The sequence below is a fragment of the Oncorhynchus kisutch genome, linkage group LG15, assembly GCF_002021735.2.
Source record: "Oncorhynchus kisutch isolate 150728-3 linkage group LG15, Okis_V2, whole genome shotgun sequence".
NCBI classification, from domain to species: Eukaryota; Metazoa; Chordata; class Actinopteri; order Salmoniformes; family Salmonidae; genus Oncorhynchus; species Oncorhynchus kisutch.
This window is the reverse complement of record NC_034188.2, coordinates 12273666-12293322: the sequence shown is the minus strand read 5'-3', so window position 1 is coordinate 12293322 and position 19657 is coordinate 12273666. Positions and strand designations below refer to the sequence as shown.

Below are 19657 nucleotides of genomic sequence, written 5' to 3'. Positions count from 1 at the left end.
CCTGCTCACAGAAGTGTTTTAGGGAGCGTTTGACAGTGATGAGGGGTGGTCGTTTGACTGCGGCTCCGTAGCGGATACAGGCAATGAGGCAGTGATCGCTGAGATCCTGGTTGAAGACAGCGGAGGTGTATTTGGAGGGCCAGTTGGTCAGGATGACGTCTATGAGGGTGCCCTTGTTTACAGATTTAGGGTTGTACCTGGTGGGTTCCTTGATGATTTGTGTGAGATTGAGGGCATCTAGCTTAGATTGTAGGACTGCCGGGGTGTTAAGCATATCCCAGTTTAGGTCACCTAACAGAACAAACTCTGAAGCTAGATGGGGGGCGATCAATTCACAAATGGTCTCCAGGGCACAGCTGGGAGCTGAGGGGGGTCGGTAGCAGGCGGCAACAGCGAGAGACTTATTTCTGGAGAGAGTGATTTTCAAAATTTGTAGTTCGAACTGTTTGGGTATTGACCTGGAAAGCATGACATTACTTTGCAGGCTATCTCTGCAGTAAACTGCAACTCCTCCCCTTTTGGCAGTTCTATCTTGACGGAAAATGTTATAGTTGGGTATGGAAATCTCAGAATTTTTGGTGGCCTTCCTGAGCCAGGATTCAGACACGGCAAGGACATCAGGGATAGCAGAGTGTGCTAAAGCAGTGAGTAAAACAAACTTAGGGAGGAGGCTTCTGATGTTGACATGCATGAAACCAAGCCTTTTTCGATCACAGAAGTCAACAAATGAGGGTGCCTGGGGACATGCAGGGCCTGGGTTTACCTCCATATCACCCGTGGAACAGAGGAGGAGTAGAATGAGGGTGCGGCTAAAGGCTTTCAAAACTGGTCGCCTAGAGCGTTGGGGACAGAGAATAAAAGGAGCAGATTTCTGGGCATGGTAGAATATATTCAGGGCAAAATGCGCAGACAGGGGTATTGGAATGTAGCGTGAAGAAATTCATTCATGCAATGTAAACAGACAAAGAGAGAGAGAGAGAAAGAGACAAAGAGAGAGAGAGAAAGAGAGAGAGATACATAATGACATTTGTAATGTTTTTATTGTTTTGAAACTTCTGTATGTGTAATTATTACTGTTAATTTGTATTGTTTATTTCACTTTTGTATATTATCTACCTCACTTGCTTTGGCAATGTTAACACGTTTCCCATGCCAATAAAGACACTTGAATTTAATTTAATTGAGAGAGAGAGAGAGAGAGAGAGAGACAGACAGACAGACAGACAGACAGACAGACAGACAGACAGACAGACAGACAGACAGACAGACAGTGAGTCAGAGTGAGAGAGAGAGAGACAGAGTGAGAGAGAGACAGACAGAGTGAGAGAGAGAGTGAGAGAGAGAGAGAGAGAGAGAGAGAGAGAGAGAGAGAGAGAGAGAGAGAGGAGGAACAGAGTCCCCATTCTTTCTTCAGGATGAACAACCCCCTCTGTGAAACAGTTATCTGACATACAGTACTAACATCCTCAGAAAGGACAGTGTCCATAGCATTGACAGGTCAGCAGCTAGAGCTAACAGACAGTAGCTAGAGCTAACTGACAGCTTCTAGAGCTAACAGACAGTAGTTAGAGCTAACTGACAGCACCTAGAGCTAACTGACAGCTGCTAGATCTAACAGACAGCACCTAGAGCTAACAGACAGCACCTAGAGCTAACTGACAGCTGCTAGATCTAACAGACAGCACCTAGAGCTAACTGACAGCTGCTAGATCTAACAGACAGCACCTAGAGCTAACAGACAGCACCTAGAGCTAACAGACAGCACCTAGAGCTAACAGACAGCACCTAGAGCTAACCGACAGCACCTAGAGCTAACAGACAGCTGCTAGAGCTAACTGACAGCAGCAGCTAGAACTAACAGACAGCTGCAGCTAGAGCTAACAGACAGCTGCTAGAGCTAACTGACAGCAGCAGCTAGAACTAACAGACAGCAACTAGAGCTAACAGACAGCAGCAGCTAGAGATAACTGACAGCAGCAGCTAGAACTAACAGACAGCAGCAGCTAGAGCTAACAGACAGCTGCTAGAGCTAACTGACAGCAGCAGCTAGAGCTAACAGACAGCAGCTAGAGCTAACAGACAGCTGCTAGAGCTAACTGACAGCAGCAGCTAGAACTAACAGACAGCTGCAGCTAGAGCTAACAGACAGCTGCTAGAGCTAACTGACAGCAGCAGCTAGAACTAACAGACAGCTGCAGCTAGAGCTAACAGACAGCTGCAGCTAGAGCTAACAGACAGCAGCAGCTAGAGATAACAGACAGCAGCAGCTAGAGATAACAGACAGCTGCAGCTAGAACTAACAGACAGCTGCAGCTAGAGCTAACAGACAGCTGCAGCTAGAACTAACAGACAGCTGCAGCTAGAGCTAACTGACAGCAGCAGCTAGAGATAACAGACAGCAGCAGCTAGAGATAACAGACAGCAGCAGCTAGAGATAACAGACAGCAACTAGAGCTAACAGACAGCAGCAGCTAGAGATAACAGACAGCAACTAGAGCTAACAGACAGCAGCAGCTAGAGATAACAGACAGCAACTAGAGCTAACAGACAGCAGCAGCTAGAGCTAACAGACAGCAGCTAGAACTAACAGACAGCAACTAGAGCTAACAGACAGCAGCTAGAGCTAACAGACAGCAACTAGAGCTAACAGACAGCAGCTAGAGCTAACAGACAGCTGCAGCTAGAGATAACAGACAGCTGCAGCTAGAGATAACAGACAGCAGCTAGAGCTAACAGACAGCTGCTAGAGCTAACAGACAGCAGCTAGAGCTAACAGACAGCAGCTAGAACTAACAGACAGCTGCAGCTAGAACTAACAGACAGCTGCAGCTAGAGATAACAGACAGCAGCTAGAGCTAACAGACAGCAACTAGAGCTAACAGACAGCTGCTAGAGCTAACAGACAGCAGCTAGAGCTAACAGACAGCTGCAATGTACGTGCCTTAGGCCAGAAACAACAGTCTCCTGTAGTGATAATGACATCACATGTCCTTTATCCAGAAGAGGCTCAACACACTGGCTGGCCGTCCTGCAACCCCCGCTAATCCATAAACATGTCAGACACAAACACACAGAGGGCCCAATCCCCTCTCTTTACACAGGACTTGAGACAATTGGATGAACTGCCTGGACTCTCAGGACAGGCAGTTGTGTGTGTGTAAACATGTCAGACACAAACACACAGAGGGCCCAATCCCCCTCTCTTGACAGGCAGTTGTGTGTGTGTGTGTGTGTGTGTGTGTGTGTGTGTGTGTGTGTGTGCGTGCGTGCGTGCGTGCGTGCGTGCGTGCGTGCGTGCGTGCGTGCGTGCGTGCGTGCGTGCGTGCGTGTGTGTGTGTGTGTGTACGTACTTCACTTCATCTGCAAAGACTTGGCCCTGGGAGACTTTAGGTTTCAGAGGTCTTGGTGTTTTACTGTGGAGACATTTAACATGTGGAGCCATCGTATCATCATGTCATCATACCGTCATGCAGAGACAGAAACACACACTGAGAGGTTGCTTTCAGTGGAAGTTGATGCTAATCCCAGGACCGGAGGAGCCAAAGAAACTGTCTGATTCACATTCAACGTGCATTTTCCACCGGCTTTAATATTAACAGTCTTTTTAGAGAATGGTACAGTCCGTACTGGGGAGATGGAAATGTGGTTCAAATCAGCTGCTGTGACTGTTGTGGTGATAGCAGTGACACACGCACACACTCGCGCACACACACACACACACACACACACACACACACACACACACACACACACACACACACACACACACACACAGACAGATGTATTTGAGCAAAGCAATGGTTGGTTCAGTGAGTAACAGTCGGGGTTAAATTGCCTTGTAACCTTTCTAGCAGCGTGAGAGCTGACAGTGTTGTGAAATGGCTTGGTACGATGCTGGCAGAGAGCTGACAGTGTTGTGAAATGGCTTGGTACGATGCTGGCAGAGAGCTGACAGTGTTGTGAAATGGCTTGGTGCGATGCTGGCAGAGAGCTGACAGTGTTGTGAAATGGCTTGGTACGATGCTGGCAGAGAGCTGACAGTGTTGTGAAATGGCTTGGTACGATGCTGGCAGAGAGCTGACAGTGTTCTGAAATGGCTTGGTGCGATGCTGGCAGAGAGCTGACAGTGTTGTGAAATGGCTTAGTGCGATGCTGACAGAGAGCTGACAGTGTTGTGAAATGGCTTGGTACGATGCTGGCAGAGAGCTGACAGTGTTGTGAAATGGCTTGGTGCGATGCTGGCAGAGAGCTGACAGTGTTGTGAAATGGCTTGGTGCGATGCTGGCAGATAGCTGACATCAACACAGTGAGGTGAAGAACAACAGAGAGACACGGAACTCTTCTACAGATAGAAAGAGAGAGAGAAAAGGAGACAGTGAGAGGGGGTGAGAGAGAGAGGGGGTGAGAGAGAGGTCCACACCTCTCCCCCAGTGTGTATTCCTAACCTCACCTCATCCGTCTCCATCCTCTCCAACATCAGACTTCTACACCATCCTCTCCAACACCAGACTTCTACACCATCCTCTCCAACACCAGACTTCTACACCATCAGTCTCCATCCTCTCCAACACCAGACTTCTACACCATCCTCTCCAACACCAGACTTCTACACCATCAGTCTCCATCCTCTCCAACACCAGACTTCTACACCATCAGTCTCCATCCTCTCCAACCAGACTTCTACACCATCCTCTCCAACACCAGACTTCTACACCATCTGTCTCCATCCTCTCCATACAGATGAAATAAATATGTGTCCCAAATGGCACCCTATGCTATTCCCTACATAGTGCACTATGGGAAATGGTCAAAAGTAGTGCACTAAATTGGGAATAGGGTGCCATTTGGGACACAGTTATGGATGTCAGGGTTTGACAGGATGTGGATTGAAGAGATTGTACATCAAAAACACCCACGACCACGCACTGTGCTTCACATCAACCTTGTTTAATACTCTATGTGTATTTTCCCAGGAAACAGAGAGGATGACAGGATGAGTGTGAAGAGAGAGAGAGAAGAGAAAGAGAGACAAAGAGAGAGAGAGAGAGAAAGAGAGAGACAAAGAGAGAGAGAGACAGAGAAAGAGAGACAGAGAGAGAGAGACAGAGAGAGACAAAGAGAGAGAGACAAAGAGAGAGAGAGACAGAGAGAGACAAAGAGAGAGAGAAAGAGAGAGAGAGACAAAGAGAGACAAAGAGAGAGACAAAGAGAGAGAGACAAAGAGAGAGAGAGAGAGACAAAGAGAGAGAGAGAGACAAAGATAGAAAGAGAGAGAGAGAGAAGAGATAGAGAAAGAAAGAGAGAAAGAGATACAGAGAGAGAGAGCGAGAGAGATAGAGAGAGAGAAAGAAAAAGAGAGAGAAAGAGACAGAGATTGAAAGAGAGAGAGAGAGAGAGTGCAACGAAGAAAGGAAGAGTGTGAGGACTATGTTCCTTTTTCATTAAAGTGTGTTACGTGGGTAGTGTGTGTGTGTGTGTGTGTGTGTGTGTGTGTGTGTGTGTGTGTGTGTGTGTGTGTGTGTGTGTGTGTGTGTGTCCGGGTTACGTGGGCAGTTCCTACCCTACTCTCTCTTCATCCACAATGAAGACCTGAGATGTTCTCTGACGTTTCTCTGTCCTCTTACCTTTTCTTCCCAGTTCTGTTCTTGACTTCTCTCCTCTCCTCTCCTCTCCTCTCCTCTCCTCTCCCCTCCCTTCCCCACTCCTCTCCTCTCCTTTCCCTTCCCCACTCCTCTCCTATCCTCTCCTCTCCCTTCCCCACTCCTCTCCTCTCCTCCCCTCCCCTCCTCTCCAAGCTGCCCACTAACTCTGTGTTCCCTGAGGGATTTCCATCTGGGTCCTTCTCCGCTCACAGTGCTGTCTAGAATGCTAATGCAACCATAATGTGACAATAAACATGTCATTTAAAACCACCTACCCTGTACACACACACAGACAGACACAGACACACACACTCACACACAGACACCGACACACAGACACAAAGACGCACAAATGCATATGTATGCACACCCAGCCCCTCTATACAGTAACTCCTTCTCTCTATCAATCCCTTTCCTCTGTACAGTAACTCCTATCAATCCCTTTCCTCTATACAGTAACTCCTATAAATCCCTTTCCTCTGTACAGTAACTCCTATCAATCCCTTCCCTCTGCTCAGTAACTCCTATCAATCCCTTTCCTCTGTACAGTAACTCCTATCAATCCCTTCCCTCTGCTCAGTAACTCCTATCAATCCCTTTCCTCTGTACAGTAACTCCTATCAATCCCTTCCCTCTGCTCAGTAACTCCTATCAATCCCTTTCCTCTGTACAGTAACTCCTATCACTCCCTTTCCTCTGTACAGTAACTCCTATAAATCCCTTTCCTCTGTACAGTAACTCCTATCAATCCCTTTCCTCTGTACAGTAACTCCTATCAATCCCTTTCCTCTGTACAGTAACTCCTATCTCTCTATCAATCCCTTTCCTCTGTACAGTAACTCCTATCAATCCCTTTCCTCTGTACAGTAACTCCTACCAATAAGATATCCCTCTAGTGGTGTGGGGGCTGTGCTTTGGCAAAGTGGGTGGGGTTGTATCCTTCCTGTTTGGCCCTGTCCGGGGGTGTCCTCGGATGGGGCCACAGTGTCTCCTGACCCCTCCTGTCTCAGCCTCCAGTATTTATGCTGCAGTAGTTTATGTGTCGGGGGGCTAGGGTCAGTTTGTTATAGCTGGAGTACTTCTCCTGTCCTATTCGGTGTCCTGTGTGAATCTAAGTGTGCGTTCTCTAATTCTCTCCTTCTCCCTTTCTTTCTCTCTCTCGGAGGACCTGAGCCCTAGGACCATGCCCCAGGACTACCTGACATGATGACTCCTTGCTGTCCCCAGTCCACCTGGCCGTGCTGCTGCTCCAGTTTCAACTGTTCTGCCTTATTATTATTCGACCATGCTGGTCATTTATGAACATTTGAACATCTTGGCCATGTTCTGTTATAATCTCCACCCGGCACAGCCAGAAGAGGACTGGCCACCCCTCATAGCCTGGTTCCTCTCTAGGTTGCTTCCTAGGTTTTGGCCTTTCTAGGGAGTTTTTCCTAGCCACCGTGCTTCTACACCTGCATTGCTTGCTGTTTGGGGTTTTAGGCCGGGTTTCTGTACAGCACTTTGAGATATCAGCTGATGTACGAAGGGCTATATAAATACATTTGATTTGATTTGGATTTGATTTGAATCCCTTTCCTCTGTACAGTAACTCCTATCAATCCCTTTCCTCTGTACAGTAACTCCTATCAATCCCTTTCCTCTGTACAGTAACTCCTATCAATCCCTTTCCTCTGTACAGTAACTCCTATCAATCCCTTTCCTCTATACAGTAACTCCTATCAATCCCTTTCCTCTGTACAGTAACTCCTATCTCTCTATCAATCCCTTTCCTCTGTACAGTAACTCCTATCTCTCTATCAATCCCTTTCCTCTGTACAGTAACTCCTATCAATCCCTTTCCTCTGTACAGTAACTCCTATCTCTCTATCAATCCCTTTCCTCTGTACAGTAACTCCTCTCTGATATCAATCGCTTTCCTTTACTCTATACAATAACTCCTGTCTCTATATCAATACACTCTACTTCACTGTTTATATTAAAAGCCTGTTTTTCATGGAACACACAGCCATAAAGCCTCCCTCTGTGGCTTTAATTCCATCTACCTCTTTCTTCACTCCTTGATTTGAATGCAGAGCCATGACTTCCTTTGTATCCCAAATGGAAACCTATACCTTACCCTAGTGGCCCTGTGGTCAAAAGTAGTGTACTATATAGGGAAACGGATGTCATTTGGGCCTCAGTCTCACATTCTCTGCTGCAGGGTGTCTGAGTTCAAGGCCTCTTCTTCTTTATTTCTCTCTGAAGAAAATAAGAAATCTCCTTGTGGAGCCCACAGCTGTCTAACCTCCACCCCTAACCAGTACAGTATCAAATGAATGTACGGAGAGAGGGAGGGCGGAGCCCAAATCAAGGTCTTAGCAGGGGCCTCTCCTCCCACACTGATGACTCACATACACACAAAACATGGGCATCTGCTGCTAGGTTACACTGATAATCACATGTACCGCAGGAGGAAGCTAAACAGATAAACAGAGAAAAGAGAGACACAGCTAACCTCCCACAGAGCTGAGATACAGCCAACCTCCCACAGAGCTGAGATACAGCCAACCTCCCACAGAGCTGAGAGATACACCTAACCTCCCACAGAGCTGAGAGATATACCTTATCTCCCACAGAGCTGAGATACAGCTAATCTCCCACAGAGCGGAGAGACACAGTTAACTCCCACAGAGCTGAGAGACACAGCTAACCTCCCACAGAGCTGAGAGATACAGCTAACCTCCCACAGAGCTGAGATACAGCTATCCTCCCACAGAGCTGAGAGACACACCTAACCTCCCAGAGCTGAGAGATACACCTAACCTCCCACAGAGCTGAGACACACCTAACCTCCCACAGAGCTGAGAGACACACCTAACCCCCCACAGAGCTGAGAGACATAGCTAACCTCCCACATAACTGAGAGACACAGCTAACCTCCCACAGAACTGAGAGACACAGCTAATCTCCCACAGAGCTGAGACACAGCTAACCTCCCACAGAGCTGAGACACAGCTAACCTCCCACAGAGCTGAGACACAGCTAACCTCCCACAGAGCTGAGAGACATAGCTAACCTCCCACAGAACTGAGAGACACAGCTAACCTCCCACAGAACTGGGAGACACAGCTAACCTCCCACAGAACTGAGAGACACAGCTAACCTCCCACAGAGCTGAGAGACACAGCTAACCTCCCACAGAGCTGAGACACAGCTAACCTCCCACAGAGCTGAGAGACACAGCTAACCTCCCACAGAGCTGAGAGACATAGCTAACCTCCCACAGAGCTGAGAGACATAGCTAACCTCCCACAGAACTGAGAGACACAGTTAACCTCCCACAGAACTGGGAGACACAGCTAACCTCCCACAGAGCTGAGAGACACAGCTAACCTCCCACAGAGCTGAGAGAAACAGCTAACCTCCCACAGAGCTGAGAGACACAGCTAACCTCCCACAGAGCTGAGACACAGGTAACCTCCCACAGAGCTGAGACACAGGTAACCTCCCACAGAGCTGAGACACAGGTAACCTCCCACAGAGCTAAGAGGCACAGTTAACCTCCCACAGAGCTGAGAGGCACAGTTAACCTCCCACAGAGCTGAGAGGCACAGTTAACCTCCCACAGAGCTGAGACAGAGATGGGGGAGATGTATCTGAACTCTTAAGACAGACCATGGTTAATATGTGTAGGTGTAACAAGATTGAGATCGTACTGGACAAACTCAGCCAGTAAGTCATGGTACCGACAGAGAGTGGAGGAAGCGATACTGGTTGCAGCACAGTGGCACCAGTTACGTAGGTCTTTAGTGAAACTGAAGGAAAATTAATGTTAGGGGGAGAAAGACAGAGTGAGCGGGTAAAGGAGAGAAATCTGTAATGGAAATGTTCTGTGTGTATTGTGTAAAGACCTTGGTATATCTTCTCCTCACTTCTCTATCCAGGCTTTACAGTGGATGTCCTCCGCTCTGCACCAGAGTAACTTAGCTGTCCTCCGCTCTGCACCAGAGTAACTTAGCTGTCCTCCGCTCTGCACCAGAGTAACTTAGCTGTCCTCCGCTCTGCACCAGAGTAACTTAGTTGTCCTCCGCTCTGCACCAGAGTAACTTAGCTGTCCTCCGCTCTGCACCAGAGTAACTTAGCTGTCCTCCGCTCTGCACCAGAGTAACTTAGCTGTCCTCCGCTCTGCACCAGAGTAACTTAGCTGTCCTCCGCTCTACACCAGAGTAACTTAGCTGTCCTCAGCTCTGCACCAGAGTAACTTAGCTGTCCTCCGCTCTGCACCAGAGTAACTTAGCTGTCCTCCGCTCTGCACCAGAGTAACTTAGCTGTCCTCCGCTCTGCACCAGAGTAACTTAGCTGTCCTCCGCTCTGCACCAGAGTAACTTAGCTGTCCTCCGCTCTGCACCAGAGTAACTTAGCTGTCCTCCGCTCTGCACCAGAGTAACTTAGCTGTCCTCCGCTCTGCACCAGAGTAACTTAGCTGTCCTCCGCTCTGCACCAGAGTAACTTAGCTGTCCTCCGCTCTGCACCAGAGTAACTTAGCTGTCCTCCGCTCTGCACCAGAGTAACTTAGCTGTCCTCCGCTCTGCACCAGAGTAACTTAGCTGTCCTCCGCTCTGCACCAGAGTAACTTAGCTGTCCTCCGCTCTGCACCAGAGTAACTTAGCTGTCCTCCGCTCTGCACCAGAGTAACTTAGCTGTCCTCCGCTCTGCACCAGAGTAACTTAGCTGTCCTCCGCTCTGCACCAGAGTAACTTAGCTGTCCTCCGCTCTGCACCAGAGTAACTTAGCTGTCCTCCGCTCTGCACCAGAGTAACAAGCATGTTTGTAGTCCTATAGACGTTGGTGGTCCGGCCTTCAAACCTCCCTGATTTCAGCTGAGTTGGTGATCGATCAAGACATTGGTCTTAATCAATTTCATCTTGTAGTTTCAACACATATTGCGGTGAATTGTCTAAATTGATGCAATAATGATCAATAGAACCACAAGTTAATCATATAAATGTGCACCACATTTTAAAATGATCCTTTAAACTACTAAACTACTATTCTGATGGTTGAAGCCAACAATTGTCCCATTAACATTATTAGCAAACATTAAGTTCAAACATCACATTTGTCTGGTATAGGCTACTTATCCAAACGAACCATATGAGCAAAAATCCTGCGATAAGTGATTGGTATGGTCATTGTTGATCATTTTCGGTTCATGGTCACAGCTCTAATGTCTGGCATGTTGTCGAATAAGTTTTATGTCCATATTGTATCTACTAAATGTTAAATAGGCCTTCTTACTATTCTGTGCCAACAATGTCAACCTCTTATAAAACATTACAGGACAGAGAATATGCATACTGTTGTGGGAGTTTGTTGGTGAAGTTCAACACATCTATCATGTGGTTAGAGCCAACGCCCACGAAGGTCACAGCCATTTTTCAGCATTAGCAACACTTCGATATTCTAGAGCAGGAAGAATGGATGGAACTTGTAGGTGTCTGCTGAGTTGAAGGATGACTCAGAGAGAAGACGAGGGTGGAACTTGAACTCTGAGTCAGTGTGCCAAATGACACTATTCCCTATATAGTGCACTACTTTTGAACAGAGCCCGATTGCCTGTAGTGCACTACTTATGAACAGAACCCTATTGCCTGTAGTGCACTACTTATGAACAGAACCCTATTGCCTGTAGTGCACTACTTATGAACAGAACCCTATTGCCTGTAGTGCACTAATTTAGAACAGAACCCTATTGCCTGTAATGCACTAATTTTGAACAGAACCCTATTGCCTGTAGTGCACTACTTTTGAACAGAGCCCTATTGCCTGTAGTGCACTACTTTTGAACAGAGCCCTATTGCCTGTAGTGCACTACTTTTGAACAGAACCCTATTGCCTGTAGTGCACTACTTTTGAACAGAGCCCTATTGCCTGTAGTGCACTACTTTTGAACAGAACCCTATGCGGGCCCTGGTCAAAGGTAGTGGACTATAACGAGAATAGAACGTCATTTGGGACGTTGCCTCTGAATGTAGAAGGTTGTGTAACACCAGTGTGTAAACAAGGGAAGAGAGTCAATCTGGGAATGTAGAATAAAACAGAGGGGCTTTGTCGCCATCTTGTGTTGAAGAATGGTCATGTACTCACCAACTACAACGTATAGATATGTATTTTAGTACTGATGTGCTGATAAATGTGCCACAGTAGCCTTCAATGTATCTTCTAAAAGGGGATGCATACATACAGTACATGTAGCCACTTGGGACCTGGTGCTTAGAGTTGGGTTCTAGGTCTACTGTGTCATGACCTGGTGCTTAGAGTTGTGTTCTAGGTCTACTGTGTCATGACCTGGTGCTTAGAGTTGTGTTCTAGGTCTACTGTGTTCTAGGTCTGTGTCATGACCTGGTGCTTAGAGTTGGGTTCTAGGTCTACTGTGCCATGACCTGGTGCTTAGAGTTGGGTTCTAGGTCTACTGTGTTCTAGGTCTACTGTGTCATGACCTGGTGCTTAGAGTTGTGTTCTAGGTCTACTGTGTCATACTAGTCCAACGCTCTAACCACTAGGCTACCTGCCGCCCCATGCTGTGTAACCTTGCTATGTTGTCTTCTTAGGTCTCTATGTTGTCGCCTCTCTTGCCGTGATGCGTTTTGTCACCCACAAGCTCCCCATCTGCAGAAGCAGAGAACGCCACACAGGGAATAGCACATCACTATTTCGCTATAAGAATTGTATTTAGCATAGTTAAAAAAATAATCTCATTGTTAGTTCATTTATACAAATACACTTTTATATATAATTACAACAATTCTACAGATAAAACTAGTTCCCAGTGTATAATAAATGGAGTACCCCCCCCCCCCCCGGGGGTGTTGCCATGGCACTACACAGTTGAGTCAAATAACCAACTAATCATCAAGCTTTGATTATTTTAATCAACTGTGTAGTGCCATGGCAACACCCAAAATACACACCCCTTGGGGTCCCCTGGAATTTGGGAAACACACACACACACACACACAGCTGTCAGATGGAAAGGCCCAGGTGTGTGATGTTTAACAGCATGTTCAGAAAGTGAAATCAGGACACGGTAACAGGATTTCCACTGACAGACACACGCTTTCATTCAATCCTCTACACAGCACAGTGATCTGTCAAACTAACACATCTGTTTCCACAAAGCCCTGAAGGACCTCCACCTCACTTCTCTTGACAGAATGAAGCAAACTTCCTCTGCAACTTGAGAGGTGGAATAACATGGTTCTCCCAACTCAAGAGTCCACCCCCCCCCCCCCCCAATAAATAACCATTTGCATCTCTCTCCTTACCTAGAAGAGCAGTCCCATGACTGATTTTGGGTAGGTTTACATTCAAACTAACAGCTGATCACCTGAATAAATTGATTTTAAAAAAGGAATGAGGTTTTATTGCTCTCTTGGTTTAGGCTTTCATACACTAAGTCCCAAATTACACCCTGATTACTTATTTAATGCACTAGAAAAGGGAGTAGTGTGCCATTTGTGATGCACCCCTTAAATAGATCTTCAGAAGGTTTGGCCCTGTACATTTTCAGTATGATACCCTTTCCACACTATAAAAACCACCCATGGTTCATTCATTTAATAAAAAGATGCAGAAATAAAAAGACAAGCCTAAATAATGTACAGTTGTTGGAATCTGAGCCCTACTTCCTGCTGCCGTTGTCAGTTATCACCCCACCGCTCATTTACCAGCATCGTATAGGCTGTAGCATAAATCACATTCTAGTGGCAAAACGCTGAAGGCAAGTTCACACCACAACACCTCTCTGATGTCAGCTCTACATCCGTTTCCGAGTCGGCCCCAAAGGGAGGAAACATCGTGTCAAATCAAAAGGTTTGTTTCATGGCACCTTCTGAAAGAAGGTTAGGTTCTTCTGAGAGGATGTAATGTTGAGTTACTCCCAGAGACTAGTACACACACACACAACATATTTCTAATACAATCATTTTGGGATCTAATGCATATACATCTAGATTTGTTTTTTAAGTAGATAACATTTAAAAATCAAATATCATACAATAAAAGGCACATAAAATGTCATTTGCATAAATAACCGGAAGCAACAATCTGATATCTCTGTCGCTCCATCATTCTTGTCAGCATTAATCATAAAAACTCACAACATTCATTCATACAATCATTCCATTCATGGATTTTAAAATGTCTGCCCACAACCCAGTTGATTTGGCCCTTGCATCATAATTGGATTAGGCTAATGTCCATTTGAAGGTAAATTAAATAGGTTTAGGGTCATTTGGAGGTAAATTAAGAAGGTTTAGGGTCATTTGGAGGTAAATTAAGAAAGTTTAGGGTCATTTGAAGGTAAATTAAGAAGGTTTAGGGTCATTTGGAGGTAAATTAAGAAGGTTTAGGGTCATTTGGAGGTAAATTAAGAAGGTTTAGGGTCATTTGGAGGTAAATTAAGAAGGTTTAGGGTCATTTGGAGGTAAATTAAGAAGGCAAACTGGACACCTAGCTAAAGCAGAGAGCTGCACAAAACAAGATGCCCAAAACCTATAGGCTATTTCCAGGTGTGGTTTCAAAGGTACTCGATGGGTATCCTGAATAGCTGACTGGATAGGCTGTGATGGAGGGAGTGGATACCTTTATACTAAAGCTCGTCTCTCCAGCTCTATCAGGTCGGGGATCTGTCATTATGGAACATCTTAAAAAGAAGGGATTACACAAAACAAAATAGACCGATTATATTAGCGAAGGCAGAAGCATCTTTTCAAACATTGCTACAAATCAAGTGATATCAATAGATAATATTATTAGGAGTTTGAGCAGACTGGGGAGAGAAAGACTATATTCTCCCCTGCAGCTCTGTTGGCATAGTCACTTTGGTGATACAATGAGAAGTGGATTAAACTCTGCAGGAGAGGAAAATAATAGAGCCAGGGTTTTCAACTCTGACCCTACGAGGTCCAGACTACAACTGGTTTTCAGTTCTGCCTGATTATGAATTGCTCCCACCTGGTGTCCCAGGTCTAAAGCTTTTCCCTGATTAGAGAGTAAGAAGAAGGAACAAAATAGATGCAGTGGAACTGGCTTTGAGGTCCTGATTTGATTTTGAGGGAACTGGAGGAAGGAGAGAAGTGAGCTGAATCAAGAGTCTTTACAGGCAGAGGGGCCTGAGTCCATCTCCTCCAACAAACTCAAACTTGCTCCCCGTCATAGTCTCTCTCCAGTCTTTTCTCCTCACTCTCTCCATCCGTGTGCATCCCTTAGTCCCAGTCACCAACCCATTTCATTACAACAGTACACACTTCTTGGCATTCTTTTTGGTAACGGGATACAACACGGCCCGTACTGCCTCGCTGAACACTTCCCTGACCCCTTCCTGCGTCAGAGCAGAGCACTCCATGTACTTCACCGCTCCTATCTGCTTAGCCATGCTGTTCCCCTGTTGCTGTGTGGTGGGAGCTAAACCCTGCTCCTTCAGCTTCTTCACCGTCTCCCCATCACTCCTCAGGTCCCTCTTGGTCCCCACTAGGAGGATGGGCACGCTGGGGCAGTGGTGAGACACCTCCGGGTGCCACTTGTGGCGGACGTTGGCGTGGGAGGATGGACTCCCGATGGAGAAACAGATGACGAAGACGTTGGATTGGGGGTAGGACAGAGTGCGGAGGCGGTCGTACTCCTCTTGTCCGGCTGTGTCCCACAGGTTGAGGCTGATGCTGCGACCATCTACCGTCATCTGCGACACACACACACACACACAGATGTAAAAACCCAGCTGTAAAAAAACACACACAGGCAGACAAACACACAGACAGAGGAAAACACAGGTGAACCTGGGCGCTGTAGTTGTCGAACACAGTGGGGATGTACTCCTCTGGGAAAGCATTGGTGGTGTAGGAGATGAGGAGGCATGTTTTACCCACAGCACCGTCCCCCACCACTACACACTTCATGGTCTGCATTCTGCCTTCCTAAGAACACACAGGCTGCAGAACCTGGGGAGAGAGAGAGAGAAGTGAGGAGAGAGAGAGAGAGAGAGAGAGAGAGAGAGAGGTGCGGAGAGAGAGAGGAGTGAGGAGAGAGAGAGAGAAGTGAGGAGAGAAGTGAGGAGAGAAGTGAGGAGAGAGAGAGAAGAGAGAAGTGAGGAGAGAGAGAGAAGTGAGGAGAGAAGTGAGGAGAGAGAGAGAGAGAGTCATGAGGAGAGAGAGAGAAGTGAGGAGAGAGAGAGAGAGAGAAGTGCGGAGAGAGAGAGGAGTGAGGAGAGAGAGAGAGAAGTGAGGAGAGAGAGAGAGAGAGAGAGGTGCGGAGAGAGAGAGGAGTGAGGAGAGAGAGAAGTGAGGAGAGAGAGAGAGAGAAGTGAGGAGAGAAGTGAGGAGAGAAGTGAGGAGAGAGAGAGAAGAGAGAAGTGAGGAGAGAGAGAAGAGAGAAGTGAGGAGAGAGAGAGAAGTGAGGAGAGAAGTGAGGAGAGAGAGAGTCGTGAGGAGAGAGAGAGAGAGTCGTGAGGAGAGAGAGGAGAGAGTCGTGAGGAGAGAGAGAGAGAGTCGTGAGGAGAGAGAGTCGTGAGGAGAGAGAGTCGTGAGGAGAGAGAGAGAGTCGTGAGGAGAGAGAGAGAGTCGTGAGGAGAGAGAGAGAGTCGTGAGGAGAGAGAGAGAGTCGTGAGGAGAGAGAGAGAGAAGTGAGGAGAGAGAGAGAGTCGTGAGGAGAGAGAGAGAGAGTCGTGAGGAGAGAGAGAGAGTCTGAGGAGAGAGAGTCGTGAGGAGAGAGACCAGAAGGAGGAGAGAGGAGGAGAGATCGTGAGGAAGAGAGAGAGAGAAAGTGAGGAGAGAGAGAGCGAGGAGTCGTGAGGAAGAGAGAGAGAGAGAACGTGAAGGAGAGAGGAGAGAGAGTTCGTGAGGAGAGAGAGGAGAGAGAGACGTTGAGGAGAGAGAGAGAGAGTCGTGAGGAGAGAGAGAGAGTGAGGAGAGAGAGAGAGAAGTGAGGAGAAGAGAGGAAGAGAGGAGGAGAGAGAGAAGAAGTGAGGAGAGAGAGAGAGAAGTGAGGAGAGAGAGAGAGGAAGTGATGGAGAGAGCAGATGAGTCGTGAGGAGAGAGAGAGAGTCGTGAGGAGAGAGAGAGAGAAGTGAGGAAAGAGAGAGAATGTGAGGAGAGAGAGAGAGTCCGTGAGGAGAGAGAGAGAGAGTCGTGAGGAGAGAGAGAGAGAGTTCGTGAGGAGAGAGAGAGAGAGGAGAGTGAGGAGAGAAGGAGAGAAGAGTCGTGAGGAGAGAGAGTCGTGAGGAGAGAGAGAGAAGTGAGGAGAGAGAGTCGTGAGGGAGAGAGAGAGTCGTGAGGGAGAGAGAGAGTCCGTGAGGAGAGAGAGAGTCCGTGAGGAGAGAGAGAGTCGTGAGGAGAGAGAGAGTCGTGAGGAGAGAGTGTCGTGAGGAGAGAGAGAGTCGTGAGGAGAGAGAGAAGTGAGGAGAGAGAGAGAGTCGTGAGGAGAGAGAGAGAGAGAGACGTGAGGAGAGAGAGAGAGAGTCGTGAGGGAGAGAGAGAGGAGAAGTGAGGAGAGAGAGAGAGTCGTGAGGAGAGAGAGTCGTGAGGAGAGAGAGAGAAGTGAGGAGAGAGAGAGTCGTGAGGAGAGAGAGAGTCCGTGAGGAGAGAGAGAGTCGTGAGGAGAGAGAGAGTCGTGAGGAGAGAGAGTCGTGAGGAGAGAGAGTCGTGAGGAGAGAGAGTCGTGAGAGAGAGAGAGTCGTGAGGGACGAGAAGAAGTGAGGAGAGAGAGAGAGTCGTGAGGAGAGAGAGAGAGAGAGTCGTGAGGAGGAGAGAGAGAGAGAGTCGTGAGGAGAGAGAGAGAGAGAGTCGTGAGGAGAGAGAGAGAGAGAGTCGTGAGGAGGAGAGAGAGAGAGAAGTGAGAGAGAGAGAGAGAGAGAAGTGAGGAGAGAGAGAGAGAAGTGAGGAGAGAGAGAGAGAAGTGAGGAGAGAGAGAGAGAAGTGAGGAGAGAGAGAGAGAAGTGAGGAGAGAGAGAGAGAAGTGAGGAGAGAGAGAGAGAAGTGAGGAGAGAGAGAGAGAAGTGAGGAGAGAGAGAGAGTCGTGAGGAGAGAGAGAGAGGTCGTGAGGAGAGAGAGAGAGTCGTGAGGAGAGAGAGAGAGTCGTGAGGAGAGAGAGAGAGAAGTGAGGAGAGAGAGAGAGAAGTGAGGAGAGAGAGGAAGTGAGGAGAGAGAGAGAGAGAAGTGAGGAGAGAGAGAGAGAAGTGAGGAGAGAGAGAGAGTCGTGAGGAGAGAGAGAGAGGTCGTGAGGAGAGAGAGAGAGAGTCGTGAGGAGAGAGAGAGAGTCGTGAGGAGAGTCGTGAGGAGAGAGAGAGAGAGTCGTGAGGAGAGAGAGAGAGACGTGAGGAGAGAAGTGAGGAGAGAGAGAGAGTCGTGAGGAGAGAGAGACGTGAGGAGAGAAGTGAGGAGAGAGAGACGTGAGGAGAGAAGTGAGGAGAGAGAGACGTGAGGAGAGAAGTGAGGAGAGAGAGAGAAGTGAGGAGAGTGAGAGAAGTGAGGAGAGAGAGTCATGAGGAGAGAGAGAGAAGTGAGGAGAGAGAGAGAGAGAGTCGTGAGGAGAGAGAGAGAGAGAGTCGTGAGGAGAGAGAGTCGTGAGGAGAGAGAGAGAGTGAGGAGAGAAGGAGGAGAGAGGAGTCGAGGAGGAGAGAGAGTCGTGGAGGAGAGAGAGAGTCGTGAGGAGAGAGAGAGAGAGAGTCGTGAGGAGAGAGAGAGAGAGAGTCGTGAGGAGAGAGAGAGAGAGAGAAGTGAGGAGAGAGAGAGAGAAGTGAGGAGAAGAGAGAGAGAAGTGAGGAGAGAGAGAGAGAGTCGTGAGGAGAGAGAGAGAGAGTCGTGAGGAGAGAGAGAGGAGAAGTGAGGAGAGGAGAGAGAGAAGTGAGGAGAGAGAGAGAGAAGTGAGGAGAGAGAGAGAGAAGTGAGGAGAGAGAGAGAGAAGTGAGGAGAGAGAGAGAGAGTGAGGAGCAGAGAGAGAGAAGTGAGGAGAGAGAGAGAGTCGTGAGGAGAGAGAGAGAGTCGTGAGGAGAGAGAGAGAGTCGTGAGGAGAGAGAGAGAGTCGTGAGGGAGAGAGAGAGAAGTGAGAGAGAGAGAGAAGTGAGGAGAGAAGAGAGGGAGAGAGGAGAGAAGTGAGGAGAGAGAGAGAGGCGTGAGGAGAGAGAGAGAGTCGTGAGGAGAAGAGAGAGAGTCGTGAGGAGAGAGAGAGAGTCGTGAGGAGAGTCGTGAGGAGAGAGAGAGAGAGTCGTGAGGAGAGAGAGAGAGACGTGAGGAGAGAAGTGAGGAGAGAAGAGAGTCGTGAGGAGAGAGAGAAGTGAGGAGAAGTGAGGAGAGAGAGAAGTGAGGAGAGAAGTGAGGAGAGAGAGAAGTGAGGAGAGAAGTGAGGAGAGAGAGAGAAGTGAGGAGAGAGAGAGAAGTGAGGAGAGAGAGAGAGAAGTGAGGAAGAGAGAGAGAGAGTCGTGAGGAGAGAAGAGAGAGAGTCGTGAGGAGAGAGAGTCGTGAGGAGAGAGAGAGAAGTGAGGAGAGAGAGAGAAGTGAGGAGAGAGAGAGTCGTGAGGAGAGAGAGAGAGAGAGAGTCGTGAGGAGAGAGAGAGAAGGTCGTGAGGAGAGAGAGAGAGAGAGAAGTGAGGAGAGAGAGAGAGAATGAGGAGAGAGAGAGAGAAGTGAGGAGAGAGAGAGAGAAGTGAGGAGAGAGAGAGAGAAGTGAGGAGAGAGAGAGAGAGTCGTGAGGAGAGAGAGAGAGGAAGGAGGAGAGAGAGAGAGAGAAGTGAGGAGAGAGAGAGAGAGTCGTGAGGAGAGAGAGAGAGAAGTGAGGAGAGAGAGAGAGAAGTGAGGAGAGAGAGAGAGAGTCGTGAGGAGAGAGAGAGAGTCGTGAGGAGAGAGAGAGAGAGTCGTGAGAGAGAGAGAGAGAAGAGTCGTGAGGAGAGGAGAGAGAGAGAGTTGAGGAGAGAGAGAGAGAGAGTCGTGAGGGAGAGAGAGAGAGAGTCGTGAGGAGAGAGAGAGAGAGTCGTGAGGAGAGAG

At 48.0% G+C, this 19657-nt stretch overlaps 1 protein-coding gene across 1 annotated transcript in view; it reads right to left on the bottom strand.

Annotated features, from left to right (window-relative positions):
• Positions 1–13226: 13226 nt before the first annotated feature.
• The window catches only part of LOC109904957 (rho-related GTP-binding protein RhoG-like), a 7204-nt gene continuing 773 nt past the window's right edge, over positions 13227–19657 (bottom strand). Inside the window, exons 2-3 of the mRNA XM_031789665.1 lie at positions 15461–15622; positions 13227–15363 (exon numbers count right to left, since the gene is read on the bottom strand). Of these exons, the coding sequence (XP_031645525.1) occupies positions 14917–15363; positions 15461–15589 (576 nt within the window). The 5' untranslated portion in view covers positions 15590–15622 and the 3' untranslated portion in view covers positions 13227–14916. The remainder of the gene's footprint in view (positions 15364–15460; positions 15623–19657) is intronic.